We start from the raw sequence: 18,751 nt of genomic DNA, 5'->3' as shown, positions 1-18,751 counted from the left end.
GCTGCCAAAAGGCAATGAGCTGCCTCTGTGTACCAATGCAGTGCCACATCTGCCAGCATCCAGGAGACTTACGGTGATGGTCAGCTGAGCAGGCTCCATGCTTGCCATGGTATGGTGTCTGCACAGGTAGCCCAGGAAAAAAGGCGCGAAACAATTGTCTGCTGTTGCTTTCACGGAGGGAGATGAAGGGGGCCTGACGACATGTACCCAGAATCACCCACAACACTGTTTTTTGCACCATCAGGCATTGGGATCTCAACCCAGAATTCCAATGGGTGGCAGAGACTGCAGGAACTGTGGGATAGCTACCCATAGTGCAACGCTCTGGAAGTCAACGCTAGCCTCAGTACTGTGGATGCAGTCCACCAACTTAATGCACTGTATAAAAACGATTTTTGAAAAACCGACTTCTATAGATTCGACCTCATTTTGTAGTGTAGACATACAGTAAGGGTATGCTTGTATAGTGGCTAGCACAGTGGGACCTGATCTTAGTTAAGGAATCTATTCACTACCATAAAGCAAATAATACAAACACAGAGTATTTGCGTTATCCATACAATGTAGTTTGGTAATGTTCAAAAGAAATATATTACAGCAAAAATTTTGAAAACTTTTCTTACAAACCTGTCTACTGTATTTTTGTTCTTGTTCTAGGGTAAAAATGTACACTCAAGCCAGCAGGTCATGGAGTCCAAGATAAAAGAGCTCATTTACACAGAGTCTGACCTTTTTGTAACCCCTGTTATTGACAATCCAAAGGTATGGTGAAGTAAGATACTAAAGAATAGATTAAGGAACTTGCTGTGCTGTGTTATTTATTGCACAGAATGACCACTCTTTTCCTTTCCTTCATTGTTCTTATCATAAACAGCTTCAACCAGTCATCGCTAAGTCTTTTGACAAGATTTCTGCAGTTTTGTATGGCCCTATTATACAGTCAGTATGGAGAACTGATTTATTTGAGGATCAAATATTAATCTGAAAGGGTTTCCCACAAGTAGTGGAAGCTACTAAATGTTGCATTTGGTGCCCTTGCAGATTTACCTTTTGATATCTTGCATTCACTTATTAAACTCCAGTAACATATAGTCTCAACCGATATTTATTTAAAGGTATGCTTATTAAAGTGAAACCTTGTAGATTTAGGTGTCTTCTCACTGGATACTAATGCTTTTACGCTAGGATTAGATTTTCACACGGACTTCTGTTGCGGGATGTTTGCAGGCTGCAGAAAAACTGGCAAGGTTTAGATATTAATTTTTCTAAAAATATTAATTGAATGTTTCTGAAAATGAGAAACTAAAGTTGTAGGCAACACTGGACAAATGTTCACAATTCTCTGCTAGGGCACCTTAATCCTGATCTGGAAAACTCCTCTAGTACAGAGAGTCTTGAGCAGAGACTGCCACTTGTGCTGAATGGTGTGATGGCTTCTATGTACAAAAAATCAAGTTATTTTAAAGAACTTTAATTAATAAATTGCAGGTGTTTGGACTGAAATATTTTGTACCGGAGACAGCTATCATTCTGACTGTGGAAAGACTATTGCTTACAGTCTGTACTTACGAAAAAGATCTATGCTTTAAACTGAAAAATAAACAAAACCCCTTTGTTTTTAATAGTTACTGTTCCTTGGTTTCACCATTTTAAGTCACCCTGTTATCAACTCCTTATAACAATCTAAATAGTTAGCTTTTAAGGATAGTGTTTTGAAAGAATTTTTTCCATCATTTAAAACTACACTTGATTTGACTGGTGAGTCCATTTGTCCCTGGCTTGTCTTTGCTGTTAGTGCATTTCATCCATGAATTCACTGGCCAGTGAAACTGTGTTAGCATCTTTCCAGTAAAGGCCACTTTTAAACATGATTCTAGTTAACCTGGTTTAAACTCAAGTCCAGTCCAAAATGTCCTGTTTATACCATGATAGGCCCAGGAGCAGGTGACGTTTAAGATTAGTCAAGTAGGTTTTGATTTTGTTTTGTTTTTTTCATGACATAGCCTGACTTTTTGTCAAGTCTCTGAGACATTTTCATGGAAAAATTTTTTTTCCCCACAACTTTGGTTCCACCATTTGTTTGAGAGCAGTTTGCCAGGTAAATATTACTCTCTGGGAAACTCCAGGGAATAAACGGACATGATACTTCAGCAGAGTTTTCTACAATCTCTGGTAGTTAATCAAGCCTAATGTTAACTGTAAATTTTAAAAATCTGCTTCTGCCTTCAGTGGGAACTCTGATTTTGGCCAATATAAATGAGAGGTTATTGAGGAAAACACTTGGCTGATTTTCCCCTTCCCCTCTCCCCTCCCCCCCCCGCCGTGAATTGATTCAATATGGACATGGAAACAGTGAGATGCATACACTGTAGTTTGGATTCCAAACTGGGACCTTGGGCCAGAACCATATCTTTGGGACAAGGTGTCGACCTTGCCATTTCTGGGCAGTAGGTCAAGGTAAAGTTTAACCAGGAGAAGAATAGGGCACTGGAGCTGTCATTGGTTTAGGGACTTAGCCCTGCGCAAGAATCTCTGGTTCTTATGGTCAGTGAACACTTGAACCTGATGGTGGGCCCTTCCAAGTAGTGTTGCTTCTCTTTGAAGGTGATTTTAATTGCCAGGAGCTCTTGTTGAAGATCTTGCAGTTTTGCTCAGCATGGGTGAGCTTCCTCAAGTGGTAGGAGATGGAGTGTAATATTTTCCTTTGGGAGAGGACTGCCCTGACTAACATATTAAAGACATCTGCTTCCACAACAAAAGCTTGCATGGCACCTGGATAGGTCAATACTGGAGCTGTGGTGAAGGCAAGCTTCAACTGCTTGAATATGTGCTGGGCTGTGGGTGACCAGTGGAACTGCATGTCTTTCTGGAGTGTGGCAGTAAGGGGCTTGGCTTGTGTTTTGAAAAATTCTAAATGAATCTCTGGTAGAAGTTTGAGAAGTCTAAAAAACATTGTAGACCATGCACATTGCAGGGACTGTCCAGTTGTGAATAGCCTGGCCCTGTTTGAGCTCTGTGAAGGTCATCAAAGATGTCAGACATCAGTTGGAGAAAGGTTGCTCAGTTTGACAGCACTTGGGGTGTGGCCTTCCAGTGGCGGAGAGGGAAAGGAGGGTCATCTAATGTGCTTACCATCAGCATGCAAATTACCAAGGCCACTTTGGCTGGGTCAGAGGCTTAGGTCTGGGGACACATCAGAAACAGAAGATGGCATTGGTGCATGAAACCCTGGAACTACCAGACTATTTAGGCCAATATATCACGGGCCTTCTGTTTGGGGAAAAGTACAGCAGCTGTATTTGCAGTGTTCTTGGTGCTGATTTGCCTTGCTTGCTCCTACGGCTGCTGGTTGTCCAAGGTCAGCTGTGCAACTTAAGACTGCAGTGCTTGATTATCCACGCTGGGCAAGTCTGATACTTCTGGTGACTGTGGTTGTGCTGCTGGGTCCATCCTTCTTGCACTGAGCTCAGTCCTACAGGGTTATAGTGGTCCGAACAAGCTGTCATGTGTGGGTTGTGGGCTGCCAGACCTACTAAAGCCAGAGTTCACAGTTATGAGGCAGGAGTCAAGAGTCAACTGAGTTGAGACACTGGGAGGTCAGAAGCAGGAGACAAACTGGAGATCAGAACCACAAATTGGGAACCAGAGTCAAGCTAGGTCAGGATACCAGGGAATCAAGAGGTGGGAGACGAACTGGAGGTCAGGAACCATAATTCAGATGCCAGCAGTTAAGCTGGGTCAGAAAGCCAGAAGATCAAGCTGCAAGCACGAAACACAAGGCATGGTCCAAAGGGAAGTGGAGCCCAGTTGTTGGGACAGCTTCCTGGTGCTGCTGCTAACTTAAGCAGGGCCAGTGGCCAATCAGCTGCTTTGGGACTCAGCCAATTAGACCTTAGGGTCGCGCCTCGCACTGGGGCTGGGCTGCATGGGTCTCAGGTAAGCTACTGATAAGCTGCTGGGTGGAGGGTTGTGGAGCATGGCTGCTCCCATGAACCTTGTGGACCCGGGTTCTAGGCCCGTGGCTCATTGACACTTAAATTATAATAGTAGGAGTGACTTGTATATTGTGCATGTGCTAAATATATTTTTGTCTATCTTTGTCTGTGTTTATATGTTTTTCTACTTTAAAGACACTTACAAATGCTTTAAAAATATCTAAAATAGTCTTGAGTCAAACCACTGTTTTTTGTATTTTGTTTTTTTTTCCAGATAATGAAACAAGCACCAGTTAGATTTGACTTAAAAATGTTACATATACCAGCACATTCAGGTATAGTCCTGCTGAAGTTGATAAAATGTATAAGTGCTTCATGTGACAGCACATACTTATTTAGCATGTTTTCATTTTCTTCATAATTTTCCATCTGAAGTGTCAGTTTCCTGTTGATTGAAATTCGTAACTTTCCTTGGTGATAATGAATCGCATACATATATTCAAGGAAGAATTGGTAATTGTTTTACAGTGTAGTTTGGTTATATTAAATATTTGAAAGAAAGTTTGAGATCATTTTCTATTGTTTTTATCCTTATTTCAGAGAGAATGTATTATTCATGAATTGCAGAACTCAGCGTACAAGAAAGCAAGACTTATTAGGCCCCTATTTAGAAAACAGCAAACCAAAAAAAAGCACTCAAATCCAGTTATTACACTAAAGCTATGGAAGACTTTAGTTGCTTCTGAATTTTTTTTATTTAAATCCTTTAGGAAATAAATGAATACAATATGTATGCTTTTCATCAGTGGAATAGCTTTCTCCATTTGGCGTTGCTTAGACTTTTGAAAATCAGATCACTTTATTTAGAAGGTTCCATAAGGACTTTGAAGCCTGTCCTTTCGAAAATCTTGACTGGACTCTCCCAGGGTTTGGGAGTCAGTGTGTTCAACTGTGTTGATCAGAGTCCCAATGTTTTCCAGCAGACAGCTGGAATACAGAGAACCTGATCACGTGTGACTCAGCTCCGTGTCTTTTATGCTGTTAAATCTATGGAAAAAGTTCATGCCTTCACAGTGAACTGCATGATTCAGTGACTTTTTTTTTAATTACAGAAATTTATCATACAAGGGTTTTTTGCTGTAGTTGCATCAAATTTATTTGCAAAACACAGTCAGATGTTGGGGGAAATTAAGTATGAAATGCATAGAAAAACCAAGTTACAGTTAAAAACACTATTAGGATTCCAAAGTCAAGCACTTGAAACCCATGAAATGACAGAATTAAGGTTACCTGTGCAACCTTAATTCAGCCCACTTGTGCATATGCATTACAATATATAATGTGTCTATAATTACACAATCACGTACTGTTCTTTTCAGTCCCAGTTTCTCCCTGATTCATTTGCCCTGATCTTCTCTACTCTCCTACCTCTCACTGGCTCCCAGTCTCCCTCTCTAGACTCTCTCTGAATTTTCCCCCTGCTCTGTTTCTTACTTCCAGTCCCGTTTTTCAGCCAGTCCCGGGTTCTCCCCATCTCCAGGCTCATCATTTGATCAGTGCTCTCACCTGCACACAACTGACTCTCAATTCTTCCCCCCATTTTCCCTCATCATCTCTGTCTTCTTGCCCAACTGTTCTGAGCCTTTGTCTCCCCTCCCGCTCCTCCGCCCCCCGGTCCCAGTCTGTTTCATTGACTAGCTAGTCCCAGCCTCTTCCCTTACAGATGCCAGTAACAGTTTCTCTCCCCACCCACTAGACTCCATGTCTCAATCTGTCCTTTCCCTCATCCTCAGTCTAGCTCTTGTCCTTACTCAAATCAGATTAGGTAGCTTGCTCCTCCATGCTGCCAAGCTGCCAGCAAGAAGGGTCACTGAGAGCACAGTAGAGACACGCTCCCTGCTTGTCCCCACCCTGCCCCAGAGTAGCAGTTATAGGGAAAGTCCAGCTTCATCTGTGTAACATTGGAGTGGCAAATGCTCAGTTGCCCTTCAGGGATGGTGAATGTGTATTCTGGTGAGCAATAGAAGCTATGAGAGGGTAGCATGCGCAGTGAGGTTGGAATCTTTGCAGATTTTTAGCCGCTAAAATTGAAGAAGCCTTTACGGAGCATGTGAAAACCGAAATTTTTCTAAGGCTTATAATCTGACGAAATTTGGATGGATTTTCATGGACAGCAAAAGTCACAGCCCTGACACATTTCAAATTCCTGCTCCAAAGTATGGAGGCACTACACTTTTTAAAAGGTTTCTAGAATTTCTTAACTCGGGCAAAACATTCTTGGAAAGGGTTGAACTGTTTTGGCAGAAATTTTCCAGAAAAATTTCAACTTGAGGCAGATACCTGACATGGAATATTTCAGCTGAAATGGTTAAAGTTTTGCAACTAATAAGGGTCTTATAATGGAAAGAGTTGCTGAACTATAACAAAGGATGGTGCTGCAAGTCCTGCCTATAATTATGAAATGCTCCTAATGCCCAGTGTAAAGTCATCTTTTTTTTTTTTTTTTTTGTTGCATCAAGTGAAGTTATTTATAAAAACAAAAGGCTGATTGTTATCAGGAGTGTAACACTAGTTCCTTTGGAATATTTCCTTTTGGTCTATTTATGGAGGTATTGTTAAAATATATTATGTTTGATGAATTTCAGCTAAAAATATGTTTTTTTGCTTCTCAGCTATGTATGGTAGGAATAGGGAGTGAGGATTAATCTAAGATTCTGTTCCATTTGGTATGATGTGTATATTGAGCAGTGATTTTGTTGGAATGTTATTGTTATAAAATATAGTCTCCCTTGGCCCTAAATAGCAGCAGCAAACACTTTCTGTAGGATAAAGCCAGAATTTTCACACTTGGGTGATTAAAGGTAGACATTTACTTGCCAAAATACAGTATGAATGTAAATAAGTGATCTGCTGTTCAGAAATGCTTAGCACAAACAACTTTCATTGTCTTCAAAGGGAACAAAAGGTTCTTAACAGCTTTTGAATTCTAGACTGCTTATTTACGTGTCCAAATGTAGATTGAGGTACCTGCCTTTAGGCATCCAACTTTGAAACTGTTGACTATGGAGCTGAAAAACTTGATCCACATTCCAAATGGATTCCAGTGTCATTTGCTATACAATTTATTTAACAACTGGAAGATTGTGTTTGTGGCTATAAAACTAGCATAGTTTACAGCTTTTTAATTTTTGCTGGCAAACAACTGTTTGGCTAGTTTTAGAATATCTTGTAAAAAAGACGCTTAGCCTGTTGCTGAATACCAACACTGAGGGCTAAACTTTTCCTTTTCAAAGTTGAGAATCAAGGTTAAAATAAATACCCGAAGTCTAATTGTCTCCCTGCTTATGCTGATGTAAATCAGGAGTGCCTTCTTTGAAGTCAGTGGAGTTGTCCCAGTGTAAAATTTGAGTAAGACAGATGAGAATTAGTCCCCTTAAATCAGGCCTGCACAACTCGTAAAGCGGCGAGGACCATATTACTCCAAAGAAAACAGCTGAGGGCCGAACATCCCCCCCCCACCACCTCCAGTGGTGCCTGCCCCATGGAAACAAACCCTCCTTCCCCAGCTCTGGTGAAAAGGAAGGTTTGGGATGTGGGAGGGGCTGAGGGCGAGAGTAGGAATGTGGGGGGTGAGGGCTCTGGCTGGGACTAGGGGTAAGGTGTTTGGGGTGTTGGAGAGGCTCAGGACTAGGGTGGAAGGTTGAAGGTGCAGTGAGGGGGGTGAAAGCTCTGGCTGGGGGTCTGGGTTCTGGGGTGGGGCAGGGCTGGGGGTGAGTTTGGGGTGTAGGCAGGCTGCTCCGGACAGGGGACAGAGAGGAGGACTACCCCCAGCCCTTTCCCTGCCAGCAGCAGCAAGCTCTGGGGGAGGAGACCCCCTTTCCTGCTCCCCCAGCAGCACACTCACCCCCACCACTGTCACCACATGTGCTTCTAGGGCCCCTCTCAGGTCCAGGAATCTTCCTCGCCTCCCACATGGTGGGTGTCGGGTGGTGCTGCCTGCGCCTCCTCCCCTGCTGTTGCCCCTGACTGTAGCCTCTCTGAGGGTCAGGGATGAGGGTGCCTCCTTGTCAAGCGTGGGGCAGGAGCGGTGACTGCGGGGGTTGTGCTGCTGGAGGGGCCCACTGGAAAATGAAAGGGTCAGAGTCAGTCTGCCCTGGCATTGAAATGGGAAGAGGGGGCACTAGGACCCTGCAGCAGCAGTTGCTGCAGGGAGGCAGCATGGGGCTGCAGAGGAGAGATAGGGACTCTCTGCTTGGGACCAGGAAGGTGCAGGGGGAGCAAGTCGGGGCTGGGGGACACTCAGGGGAGATGCGGGGTGGTGGTGGCGGTAGGTGGGGTTGGGGGGAGATCACCCAGGTTATAAATATCTCCGGGCCAGCGGCTTTTTTTTTTCCCTCCACCACTTTCTGTGCCCCTCGCCCTTGTTACGTCACTGCCCCCCATCGCTACGGAGGCCGCCCTGGGAGCAACCAGCACAAAGGGAGGGGTTGGGGGGAGTCTCGGCCCAGTCCCGCCCCACCCCCAGCTGCAGTTTGAGCCCAGGCCAGGAACCCCTCCCCTCGTTCGGCGGCAGGCCCGGAAGTGACGCACACGCTGTACACCAGGCGGGGGGAGCGGGAGATGGAGACGTGTACTTCTGTCCGTTAGGGCAGTTGGAGCGTGGTGGGGCTGTGAGGTGGGGTCCCCCCTGTGCAGGGGGTGAACCCAGCAGCCCCACCCCGCTGCTTGCCTGTGGGCCGCACAGTGAGCCCATGTGGGCTGCATGTTGTGCAGGCCTGCCTTAAATATCGCCAAGAACAATGAACACATTCACTAGGAAAATGTCTGGATACTGTTTGTTAAAAAAATTTTTTTTAGAGGTGCAAGAAGGAATGGACAGGATTACTTAGCTCTATGGATTGATTGAATTTTTATGGCTTTCCTTGTAGACATGTTGCGAGTAATGGATTGGGAGTCTTGAAATTAATTCTTATCCCAGCTGGGATCTGACTCTCTTGTTTAAGTCACTTAAGCCCTGAAGCTACAACTGTTTAAGCGGATACAGACCTGCACACATGCTTCAAATAAGTTGTGATTCTGAGCAAATTCCTTAGGCTTTTACTTAATTTTTGCTTTATCGTTGCTCTGGCAAACTCCCATTGACGACATCTGATTAAAAACTAAAGAATGAATGAGGACAATATTACTTCCTTTAATCCATGGGAAGGCAGTGTGGGTTTACCTAAGCAAGGACCAAATCAAAACTGTGAATAAGAACCTAATGGATTTTGCTCTTTGAAAATAGTTTTGTATACTTATCGTCATCTGTTATGTGTTGTACCCCCTTTTTTCTCTTGGTCTTTTTGATAATTCTCATAATTGTATTCTAATAAAATAGTTAAATTCTTTGCCTTAATATTGTTGTAAATATCAAACGTGATTGTATCCAAAAGTTTTAAAATTACTTTAGTTCATGTGGACAGAACTATATTTTAGTATTTAAAAGTAAAATCAAAGATGGCAATTCATAATCTTTAAACAGCTGCTGACATTTTTTGTGTACAGCTGAGAAGCTATCGTCTCTGAAAGAAATGGACTGGAATGACTTTTTGCAACAAATGTGCTCACTGATTGACTCCATTGAGAAGAACACAGCGGCAACACGAGCTAAACTGAATTTGCTATGCTATTTGTGCACTGTGGCTGGCCACAAGGAAGTAGCAACCAGGTTAATCAGCTCACAGCTGGTAAGTAGTAAGGCTCCCGGAGAGTCAACATAGTTCACATACCAGCCATTGCAGCAAAAGTCAGCTGCCTTTAGCAATGGTGCCCTTTACTTCTATTTTAAGAAACTGTTGGTATAAAGATGCATGCAGTACAGCCAATTAAGGACAAAGCAATGAAATGTACCAATTAGGTTTCTTGAAAAGAAGTTATGGAGCATTGTCTGTCATTTAGACTCAAGATGAATTTTTATGGGTCACTACATTAATAGAGTTAATGAAATAATTACTTAGACTCCAGCATTAATAGCACCTCGAAATGTTATAAGATGCTATAAATTGTTATTTATAAAAGCTGTAACACAGAGAATTGCTTTTGGAAGAAAAATGTTCATATGAAAATGTTAGACAATCCTCCTTAAGCATACCTTTTATAGATGGTAAACATGTTTTCTAAAGCATGTACAACCAATAAGGAAACAAACTGTATGTGGCAATTAGTTTTGCTGGTCTCTGGGTGGTGGCTTAATTCATTTTTCAGTCTTGGGTATGCAAAAATAGCAAAAACTTGCACTTCCCTTCTTTGTATTTTAACTATGGAAGTAATCTACACACACTCAGAATTATTATTTTAAAAGGCAGCTTGTTATATTATTAGCTTATAGCTTTGAATTTTGAGTTTTTTTCCCCTTGAGTTTATTTTCTTTGACTGAAGGCCAATTTCAATCATGGCCTGATTTCCCCTTATTTACTTGTGTGCCACTAACTCTACTGAAGTCAAATTCTGCCTTCAATAAATTAATTGCAATTATAGTGGAGTAATAAGGGCAGAGTTTTCCCCACACATGCATTAGACAAAATAAGATCATAACAGTTGGAGACAGACATATTAGATCATAAAGTCTGTGAGAGGGAGGGAAACAGTCCTGCCAGATGGTATGTTGAATACTTAGTTGATACTAGACTTGATATTAGCCAAAACAATTGTATTGCAGAGTAATAGAGAATTTGTAGGCTGATCAGTTAGTTTGTTTAGTTGAGATGAATAGCCTTTTCAAATTTTTGTCACTAGTCTGTTTACCTTTGTGTGTATGTTGGCAATCACAAGTTTCCTAGTATATATTTATTTTTTATCTGGGAATATATTTTTAAGCAAAGCTTCAATTTTTATTTTTAAACACGAGGAACATAAAATTTGAAGATTTTTCCAAACTGTCAGTACATCCTTTTTGAATCAATGGGTTTTGAACAGCACCCAAGGTCTTTTGTAGTCAGAGTACAAAATAGACATTTTAAAAAAACTGAATAGATATTTTTCATAAGACTTATACCTTTATTTTCATACATGAACAGGGAATTTCTGAGAAATAAAAATGCATATTTATCTACTCCTTATTCTAGTTCCCATTGTTAATACAACAGTTGCGGGCAGCTCCAAATTGGGATATGTAAGTAACAAACAACGTCTTACAAATAATTTATTCAAATGCTGATTGTTGCTGAATATTTTACAGGGCATACTTAAGCATCTGCTGTGGTTTAGTTTGAAAGAGGAATGACCACAGACATTATACAATATAGTGGTATGTGTAGTGATTTGAGTTTCTTCAGTACCTCAAGCCAAATAAGATCCATTACATTGTAGCCACTACCAGTTTTAACTTGGTGATTTTACTTATTTTTAAAATTAATGAATAAATGTATTCTAAGAGTTGCTTCATTCGATTTAATTAATGATATTTAGATAAGGGAAGAATAACTTAATATCTTTCTCCATTTCTTTAGAAATTGGATATGCTGTTAGATTTATTCAGGAAAATAATTTTTTTCTCAACACTAATATGCAAAACTGAGTAGAATAAATAAAGGATCTGAAATTACATCTACAAATTCTATAATGTAGTTTATGATGTAGTGCGGGGTCCCCAACGCAGTGCCCATGGGGACATCTAAATGCGCATGCGTCCTGGCCGGCGGTGGAGCATCCGCCAAAATGCCTCTCCATGATGCTGCTTGCCACTGACAAGCAACGTCATTGAGAAGCGTCGCCGTGGCATTTCGGTGGTGACGCCTCTCGATGACGTCGCTTGCCACCGACAAGCGACGTCATCAAGAGGCGTCGCTGCCGAAATGCCACAGAATTTCGGCGGCATTGCGGCGGATGCTCCACCGCCACCATGGTCCTTCATCTGGCGCCCGCTAGACGAAAAAGTTGGGGACCACTGATGTAGTGTATTAAAAATCCCCAAACAAACTGACCTCTCCCATAACTAAGTATAATATCCATAATGACAGCAAACGTGAAGCAAACTTGTCAATAATTATAATGGAATAATGCCCTCTGCTGGTTATTTTATAGAAAGCTTGATATTTTTTATTCCTTTAAAATTGACAAGGTAGTTTTCTGACATGCTCTTCATTTCTGGCAGTGGAATCTATTTTGATAACTGGAGTCAAAAATTTAAAGTGACTTATGGCTTTTCTGTATGTTCAACAAATGTAGATGAGTGTGATTAATGAATAATTTAGATAATATTCATACTAACATACGCTTTATTGTATGAAGGGGAGAATCATTATATTTTGCACAGGTAATTGCCTAAGTCATAATCGATTGAGCTACTGAAATAAAATGCAGTTTTTAAGGTCAATGGATAAAGTGTCTAAGAAAAAATTCTGGGTTTTTGCTACTGTAAAATTGTGCTTCAGAACGGCATACACTTAGCACTGTATACTCTGTACAATACACCATTATAAATAAAGTAGGATCTTGAACTTGTTTTTTTTTTTCTTTTCATGAAGCTAACAAATGTATTTAATTCACAGACGTGCCAAAGTAGCCAGAGTGATTGCCTTACTGGCATTGCATACAACTGAACTTAAAGAAAATGTACCTGTTACTGAGGTAACTTACCTTTTGATTATTTAAGTTGCCAAAAATTCAGAAGACTATTGATATTTTTATTTGCAAACTTAGAAATTTTCACAGCTTTTATTGAACTCTGCTTTATTTCCCCCACCAAATGTGAAAATGGACACATAGTGCATCCTATTAGCTAAATGTATACTTCCATGTTGTAATATATTTATGCTATATTTGTGGTTGTTCCAAATATATTTTGGCAGAACTGCAATATTTACAGCCTTTTTCATAAGCTCAGTTTTGCAGGTATTTGTTACTAGGCTATCACAACACTACTTTACTGAAGTTTGGAATAATATGAAAGTATACGATGGATTTCTGTAGAGTCAGTTATCCTCAAAGGTGATTATTATTACTATTGTTTTAAAGAAAACAAAATAAATTTGATAACTAAATTCCGGAAAAAGGATGGAGGGATGGGACTCAGTTTGCCAGTCCACCACCACCACCTGTCCCAGAACATAATATTGCAAGGGAAAATCATTTAGTACGGAGAACAAACAAATGTTTTTATTCCCTACTATCTACATTTTTGAATCCTTTATAAATTTTTACATACTGATGGATAGCTGACATGACTTAATCAGAAGACTGGTTAAACACATACATTTCATTCTAATTTTACTATTTGCATATGACACATGTACATTGGCTCCCACCAAGTTCAGGAGTTTTATCATTCATGTTTATCTAAAGTGTTTTAAGGTTGATGTGATTTCTACAAAAACAGTGAAATTCAACAACTGAAGAGATTTTCATGCATAGCTCTTATTATTCAGTGGACATTAGCACATGAACAGCACAGCTGCTAAAATTTCTCCTAACACAAATACACATCCACATTATACAGATCTGGTGTCAGGAGAGAGTTTTAGCACCTTTAGGCATACACAGTCATTGGTTAATCAATAGCTAACTACATATCTAGCACTACAGTTTTCATAGTTTATTTTTTTTATTTCAGGTGCCTTCTTCTGGATGCACCATACAGAACATTTTGCCTAATCATTTCATTATTATCTATAATAATTATCTTGATACAGCATTTTGTGACATGTTTGTCTTCTGAGAAAGATGAGAATTCTGCTGGGTAATTTGGAATCTTATTCCACAATTCCTGGCAATATTTTTGTAAAATAACACATCAGAAATAGGAGAAAGTCTCTAGATTATTTCAAAAGCTTGCACTGTTACCAGCTGCATTATACCTGAATTCCAGGTTGCAATGTCAGTGTCACTTTTAACTTTTCTCTGATATGGCAATGTTTTCTGATATTATTTTAATGAAACCAGAGACATTAAAGGATAGTTCCAAGATACACGTACAGTTTTTGGTTTCAGGTATTTGCCTAGGAAATCTTTACATCCAATAGATTAATAATGAAAGCACATATGGCTAGCCATGTCCCATCAAATTAGTATAGCAAATATGTTATCCCATCTAAAGTGTGGAATAACAAACACTCATGAAACATACTTCCATTAAGCGGTTTTAAAAGAAGAAATTGAACAGTTGTTGCACTGAGCTAATACTACCTTTTGTCCAGACTATGTCCCATTCTAGTGATCTTCCATATAAATTCAAAAAGCCCATAGATTTGAGAGTATGGATGAATTCCAAACAGCAACCATTCAGTAGTTTGTCCTGGAGCCAAACACTTATTTGGGGCACATTCAAACTGAAGAACTATTGTCATTGTCATTTCCAGAGCCATCTGGTATCTGGATCAGATAATTTTTAATGTTTCTGGTGGACTAGCTGGGAAAATGTGTACTATGTGAACATTTATCTCCAGATTGTATGTACAAGATTGTTCATAAGATGTTAGCTACTCTAGCCCTAATGATAGTTTATTCTAAATAAATTTTTTCCAAAGAAGAATTTTATTTTCAGTAGCCTACAGATTAAAAGTATTGTTCAGCTTTAATAAACATATTGTGAGACCAGACAGTTGACCCATCCTGGCAGAATCCAGTGCAAACATTTTGATGTCTTCAAGTAATCTGTAAATATATACATTTTAAAATCATTTTAAACTGTATGAAGAACTGGTTGACTTTCCAAAGTAAGGTTGGCTCAGTAGAGGAAGAGTAGGAGAGAGCTGTGAGATCTTTAGACCTGCAGAGCTCTAAGTGGTGCCTGCTGTGGTGCCTATTGAGTCATCACAACAGTGTCAGGTCTGGATAGTCTGACTTTGAAGAACATAAATACCACTAACTTTTAAAATATATTTTTTAATACTGAGAATTTTTGGTTTATTTTCCTCAAACTGACATTGGCTAGCTCCTACGCTGATACCATGTGAACTGAGTGCACATACTGGCAGGGCTCTGTGGTTCAGATGTAACCACAAATTCATGCTGTGGTTGAGTGATGTTTTCTGAAGCATAAGGCACAGTTTTGAGGTGTTTGATGATAATTCTATGCCCTTGAGATATTAAAAATAATCCTTTCAAAATTGCACTCTGAATTGTATTAAAAAATAATGCCCCTTGTCTCCGTATGAGCCAGTTAATGCTTCAGTTAGAACTCTGAGATAGCTGTCTTTATGAAGCAAGTTGCATGCTGGGGTGTCACAACAGGCTGAAGCCAGCCAGAACATCTTGGGGGATCTAAACTATGCCTAATGTGAAGTGACTGGTCTCAGTCCAGTTCCCAGAGAATGATTATCCACATCACAGAACCTAACACTGGTGGCCCTGGTTAGTACTTGTTTTGACAATCTTTGCTGAGAGGCCAGGGTCTTAAGGGCTTGAATCCACGTGGTTAAAGTCAATGTGGGCTTTTTTATTGGCTTGAATAAGAACAGGATCAAGCCCTTGCTCTTAGAAATAGTCTCTTCAGGATAGGGATAATATTCTCAGTCTTTAACTGTGTGTGTGTGTGTGTGTGTGTGTGTGTGTGTGTGATGCATGTGGTGAATAGAGGATTTCAGTCTGCAGGTTGTCAGTCTGGCACATTTTCCAAATGTTACAGTCAAGCACACATTGAGAGGGGAAAAAAATCATCCCTTCTAAATTTCTGTATGCACAATGTCCCTGTGTTACTTGTTTGAGGAGTTCAGTACCTTTTGATAAAAGTTTGCAAAGTTCAGTATTCAAGGTGACCCTCAAAGAACAGTTTGTTTTTGTTGTATAAACATCCACCAGAGGTCACTCAAACACAAAAAAGAAATATAAGAAAAAATAGGTTCTCATTCAATTTGAATCTTAAATTGAAACAGACTAGGCAGAGGTTTACTGTGGAACTATATATTTTACTGCGGTGTATGGGGTGCCCAAGGAGGAGTAATATCTCTGATGGGGGGGGCTTGTCGTACCCCTTTGGGGGTAGTCCATCCACTTTGGTCCCCACCTGTCACTCAGCTCTCGCCTGTGGCTCCAGGTAGCTGCAGCATGTGCAGTGGCCACACCCTGGGCAACGGCTTCGACAGACCGGCCAAACCAGGTGAATGTAACTGATGGGACTGAAACCCTCAGTGAATTAGGGATATGCCTACCCGCATGTGATGCCAGCTCCGGCGGACTGGGTGAAAGAGATCACTATGATCCAACGGCTAAGAAGGTGGTTCTGCAACGCTTTGTGGAAAGCGAAGGGCTTGACGAGGCACAAAAGACGTCAAGGCCATCCACTGCAACCAAAGAAGTTACCAGTCATGACGATTTTTCGTACCATTGGTGTTTGGCTTCTAATGCCGAGAGTGGGATTGCTCCTGTGCAACGGCTCTACCGCTTAAAAAGCTTTCACGCACAGGTACTGTGCAAATCATCAAACATCATCATACCACCCAAGTCCTGTGGTGATGGGGGAGGGGCAAAGCGACAGGTGGAGGTTACCACTGGGAGTCGTAGTCCCAATCCTGCACGTGGGTGGCCTGTGGCTAGGTGGTCGTCCAGCTCTGTACTTGGGGCAGCAGAGTTGCCCAGCAGCATCCCAGGCGTCTGAGCAGCCCTCTTTAGGACAGTACAGCTCACCCTAGTAAGGCAGGGACTTAGAAAAGGTGGCCTAAAAATTGCCTGCCCTACAACAGCTGGCCAGCAAGCCGTGGCTGGCAGTTTAACCCAATCTGTGACCGAAACCAAAAGAAAAATTTGAGAACTTACTATTGGTGTATGTGTTACGTGCCTGAGTGCTCTGCAAGGACGAGGCCCACACACACAGTGAGTTATTTGGCTTTAATGAAGGTAAAGTGACACATCCGCAACGGAGACCCTGGGCGTTGCTGTCACTTAGGCGGGGAACCCAGCACCAAAGCTCAGCTTCAGTCCAAAGGCGGACCGGGAGCATACAGCTATATATACACAATACAAAAGCAACTCATACATATGATAAAAGGGACTTCCCACAGGTTATGTCCGTCCTTTGGCCTAAGGCCATACAAACTGGTTTCAACCAGTTAAAAGCAAGTTATAACTGGCATGCTGTGTCCTACAATGACCGGCCACTTAGCGAGCAGGGGCTTTTCACAAGGCCGCCGAGAAAGCAAAGACACCCTAGCTAGGCCGTGACACAGTCTTCCGCAGTCCCCTACAGTATAGAATGTTCATACCCTCATGGATCGAGAAGCTGTTGCAAGACCTGAGAGAAGGACAGCTCTCATTGCTCGAGAACTAGCCTGCTACAACATTGATATAGCAGCATTAAGCAAAACAAGATTGCCTGGGTAAGGTTTCTTGAGCGAACCATGAAGTGGTTACACCTTCCCCTGGAAGGGTAAGATGAGACAGGGGACAGAATACATGGAGTTGGTCTGGCAATAAAAACCTCATTGATGCATCAACTCCCAGATCTTCCCGTGGGTATCAATGAAAGATTGCTGAAACTACGCTTCCCACTAAATGCCAAACGTCATGCCACCATCATTAGTGCATATGCACCCATTCTTAACATGCTCTGACAACTCAAAGGAACAATTCTATGAAGATCTCGACAGACTGATCAAGGCCACACCTGTAACAGACGAACTACTCCTACTTGGAGATTTCAACGCCCGAGTCGGGGCTGACAATGCGAACTGGAAAGGAGTAACCGGGCCACATAGTGTAGGCAAAATGAACAGCAGTGGACTACTCCTTTTGAGCCTTTGTTCTGAAAATGACCTGACCATTACCAACACTCCGTTCTGACAAGCGGATAAATACAAAACGACGTGGATGCACCCTAGGTCCAAACAGTGGCATCTGATAGATTATGCCATTGTCAGAAGGTGAGACATCCGAGACGTAATGATCACCAGAGTAATGCGAAGCGCAGAGCGCTGGACAGACCACAGATTAGTCAGGACGTCTCTCCAACTTTACATCGCTCCCTCTCGGCACAAACGCCCTAAGGATGTGCGACTTACTTTCAACATAGCCAAACTGAAGGATGCTCAATGTTTCAACAACTTTCAGAAGAATCTTGATGACAAACTGACATCCCACGGACAACTGATCGGTAACTGCAACTGAAAAATGGGACCAGTTCAAGCAGATGATGACTGACATAGCAATAACATCTCTTGGACCAAAGAAAAGAACACATCAGGATTGGTTTGATGAGAACCAAGAAGAAATATGCTCAGCTCTGGAAGCAAAGAGAAAAGCCTTTATCGAACGGCAGAATGATCCCTCCTTAGTCTCCAAACGGGACCATTTCAAGTACCTTCAGAGCAAAACACAGAAAGACCTCCGTCAGATACAAGACAACTGGTGGGAGAGCAAAGCCAAAGAAATCAAGCACTGTGCTGAGACCCACAACTCAAAGATGTTCTTCATTGCTATTAAGACTGTCTATGGACCTTCTAAACTAAGGACCACTCCACTGCTCTCATCAGACAACACAACGCTGATTAAAGATAAAGACGGCATCAATGAAAGATGGCAAGAACACTTTAGCAACTTTCTCAATAGACCATCAACTGTGAATAATAACGTTCTCAATGAAATTCCACAACAACTTGCTCTGATAGATCTTGACTCTGTGCCCACTATAGATGAGATTAAGAGAGCTGTTAGCTAGATGAGTTCAGGAAAAGCTCCTGGAAAAGATGGGATACCAGCAGAGAGATACAAAGCAGCAGGTCCAGCAGCACTAGCAGCGTTGCACAGCATGATCATCAGCATCTGGGAGGATGAAAACATACCACAGGACCTCCGTGACGCTACTATTGTCTCTCTTTTCAAGAACAAAGGCAGCAAAGCAGAATGTG

General features: G+C 41.5%; 1 protein-coding gene across 1 annotated transcript in view; it reads left to right on the top strand.

Moving 5' to 3' along the window:
• The window catches only part of ULK4 (unc-51 like kinase 4), a 467,406-nt gene that overhangs the window by 37,638 nt on the left and 411,017 nt on the right, over positions 1-18,751 (top strand). The window contains exons 13-17 of the mRNA XM_075062527.1: positions 658-762; positions 4,210-4,270; positions 9,480-9,661; positions 11,039-11,085; positions 12,464-12,542. Coding sequence (XP_074918628.1) covers positions 658-762; positions 4,210-4,270; positions 9,480-9,661; positions 11,039-11,085; positions 12,464-12,542 — 474 coding nt within the window. The remainder of the gene's footprint in view (positions 1-657; positions 763-4,209; positions 4,271-9,479; positions 9,662-11,038; positions 11,086-12,463; positions 12,543-18,751) is intronic.

Source organism: Chelonoidis abingdonii, chromosome 2 (assembly GCF_003597395.2).
Source record: "Chelonoidis abingdonii isolate Lonesome George chromosome 2, CheloAbing_2.0, whole genome shotgun sequence".
NCBI classification, from domain to species: domain Eukaryota; kingdom Metazoa; phylum Chordata; order Testudines; family Testudinidae; genus Chelonoidis; species Chelonoidis abingdonii.
Note: the sequence above shows the minus strand (reverse complement) of the source record. Positions and strands in the feature narration are given on the sequence as shown.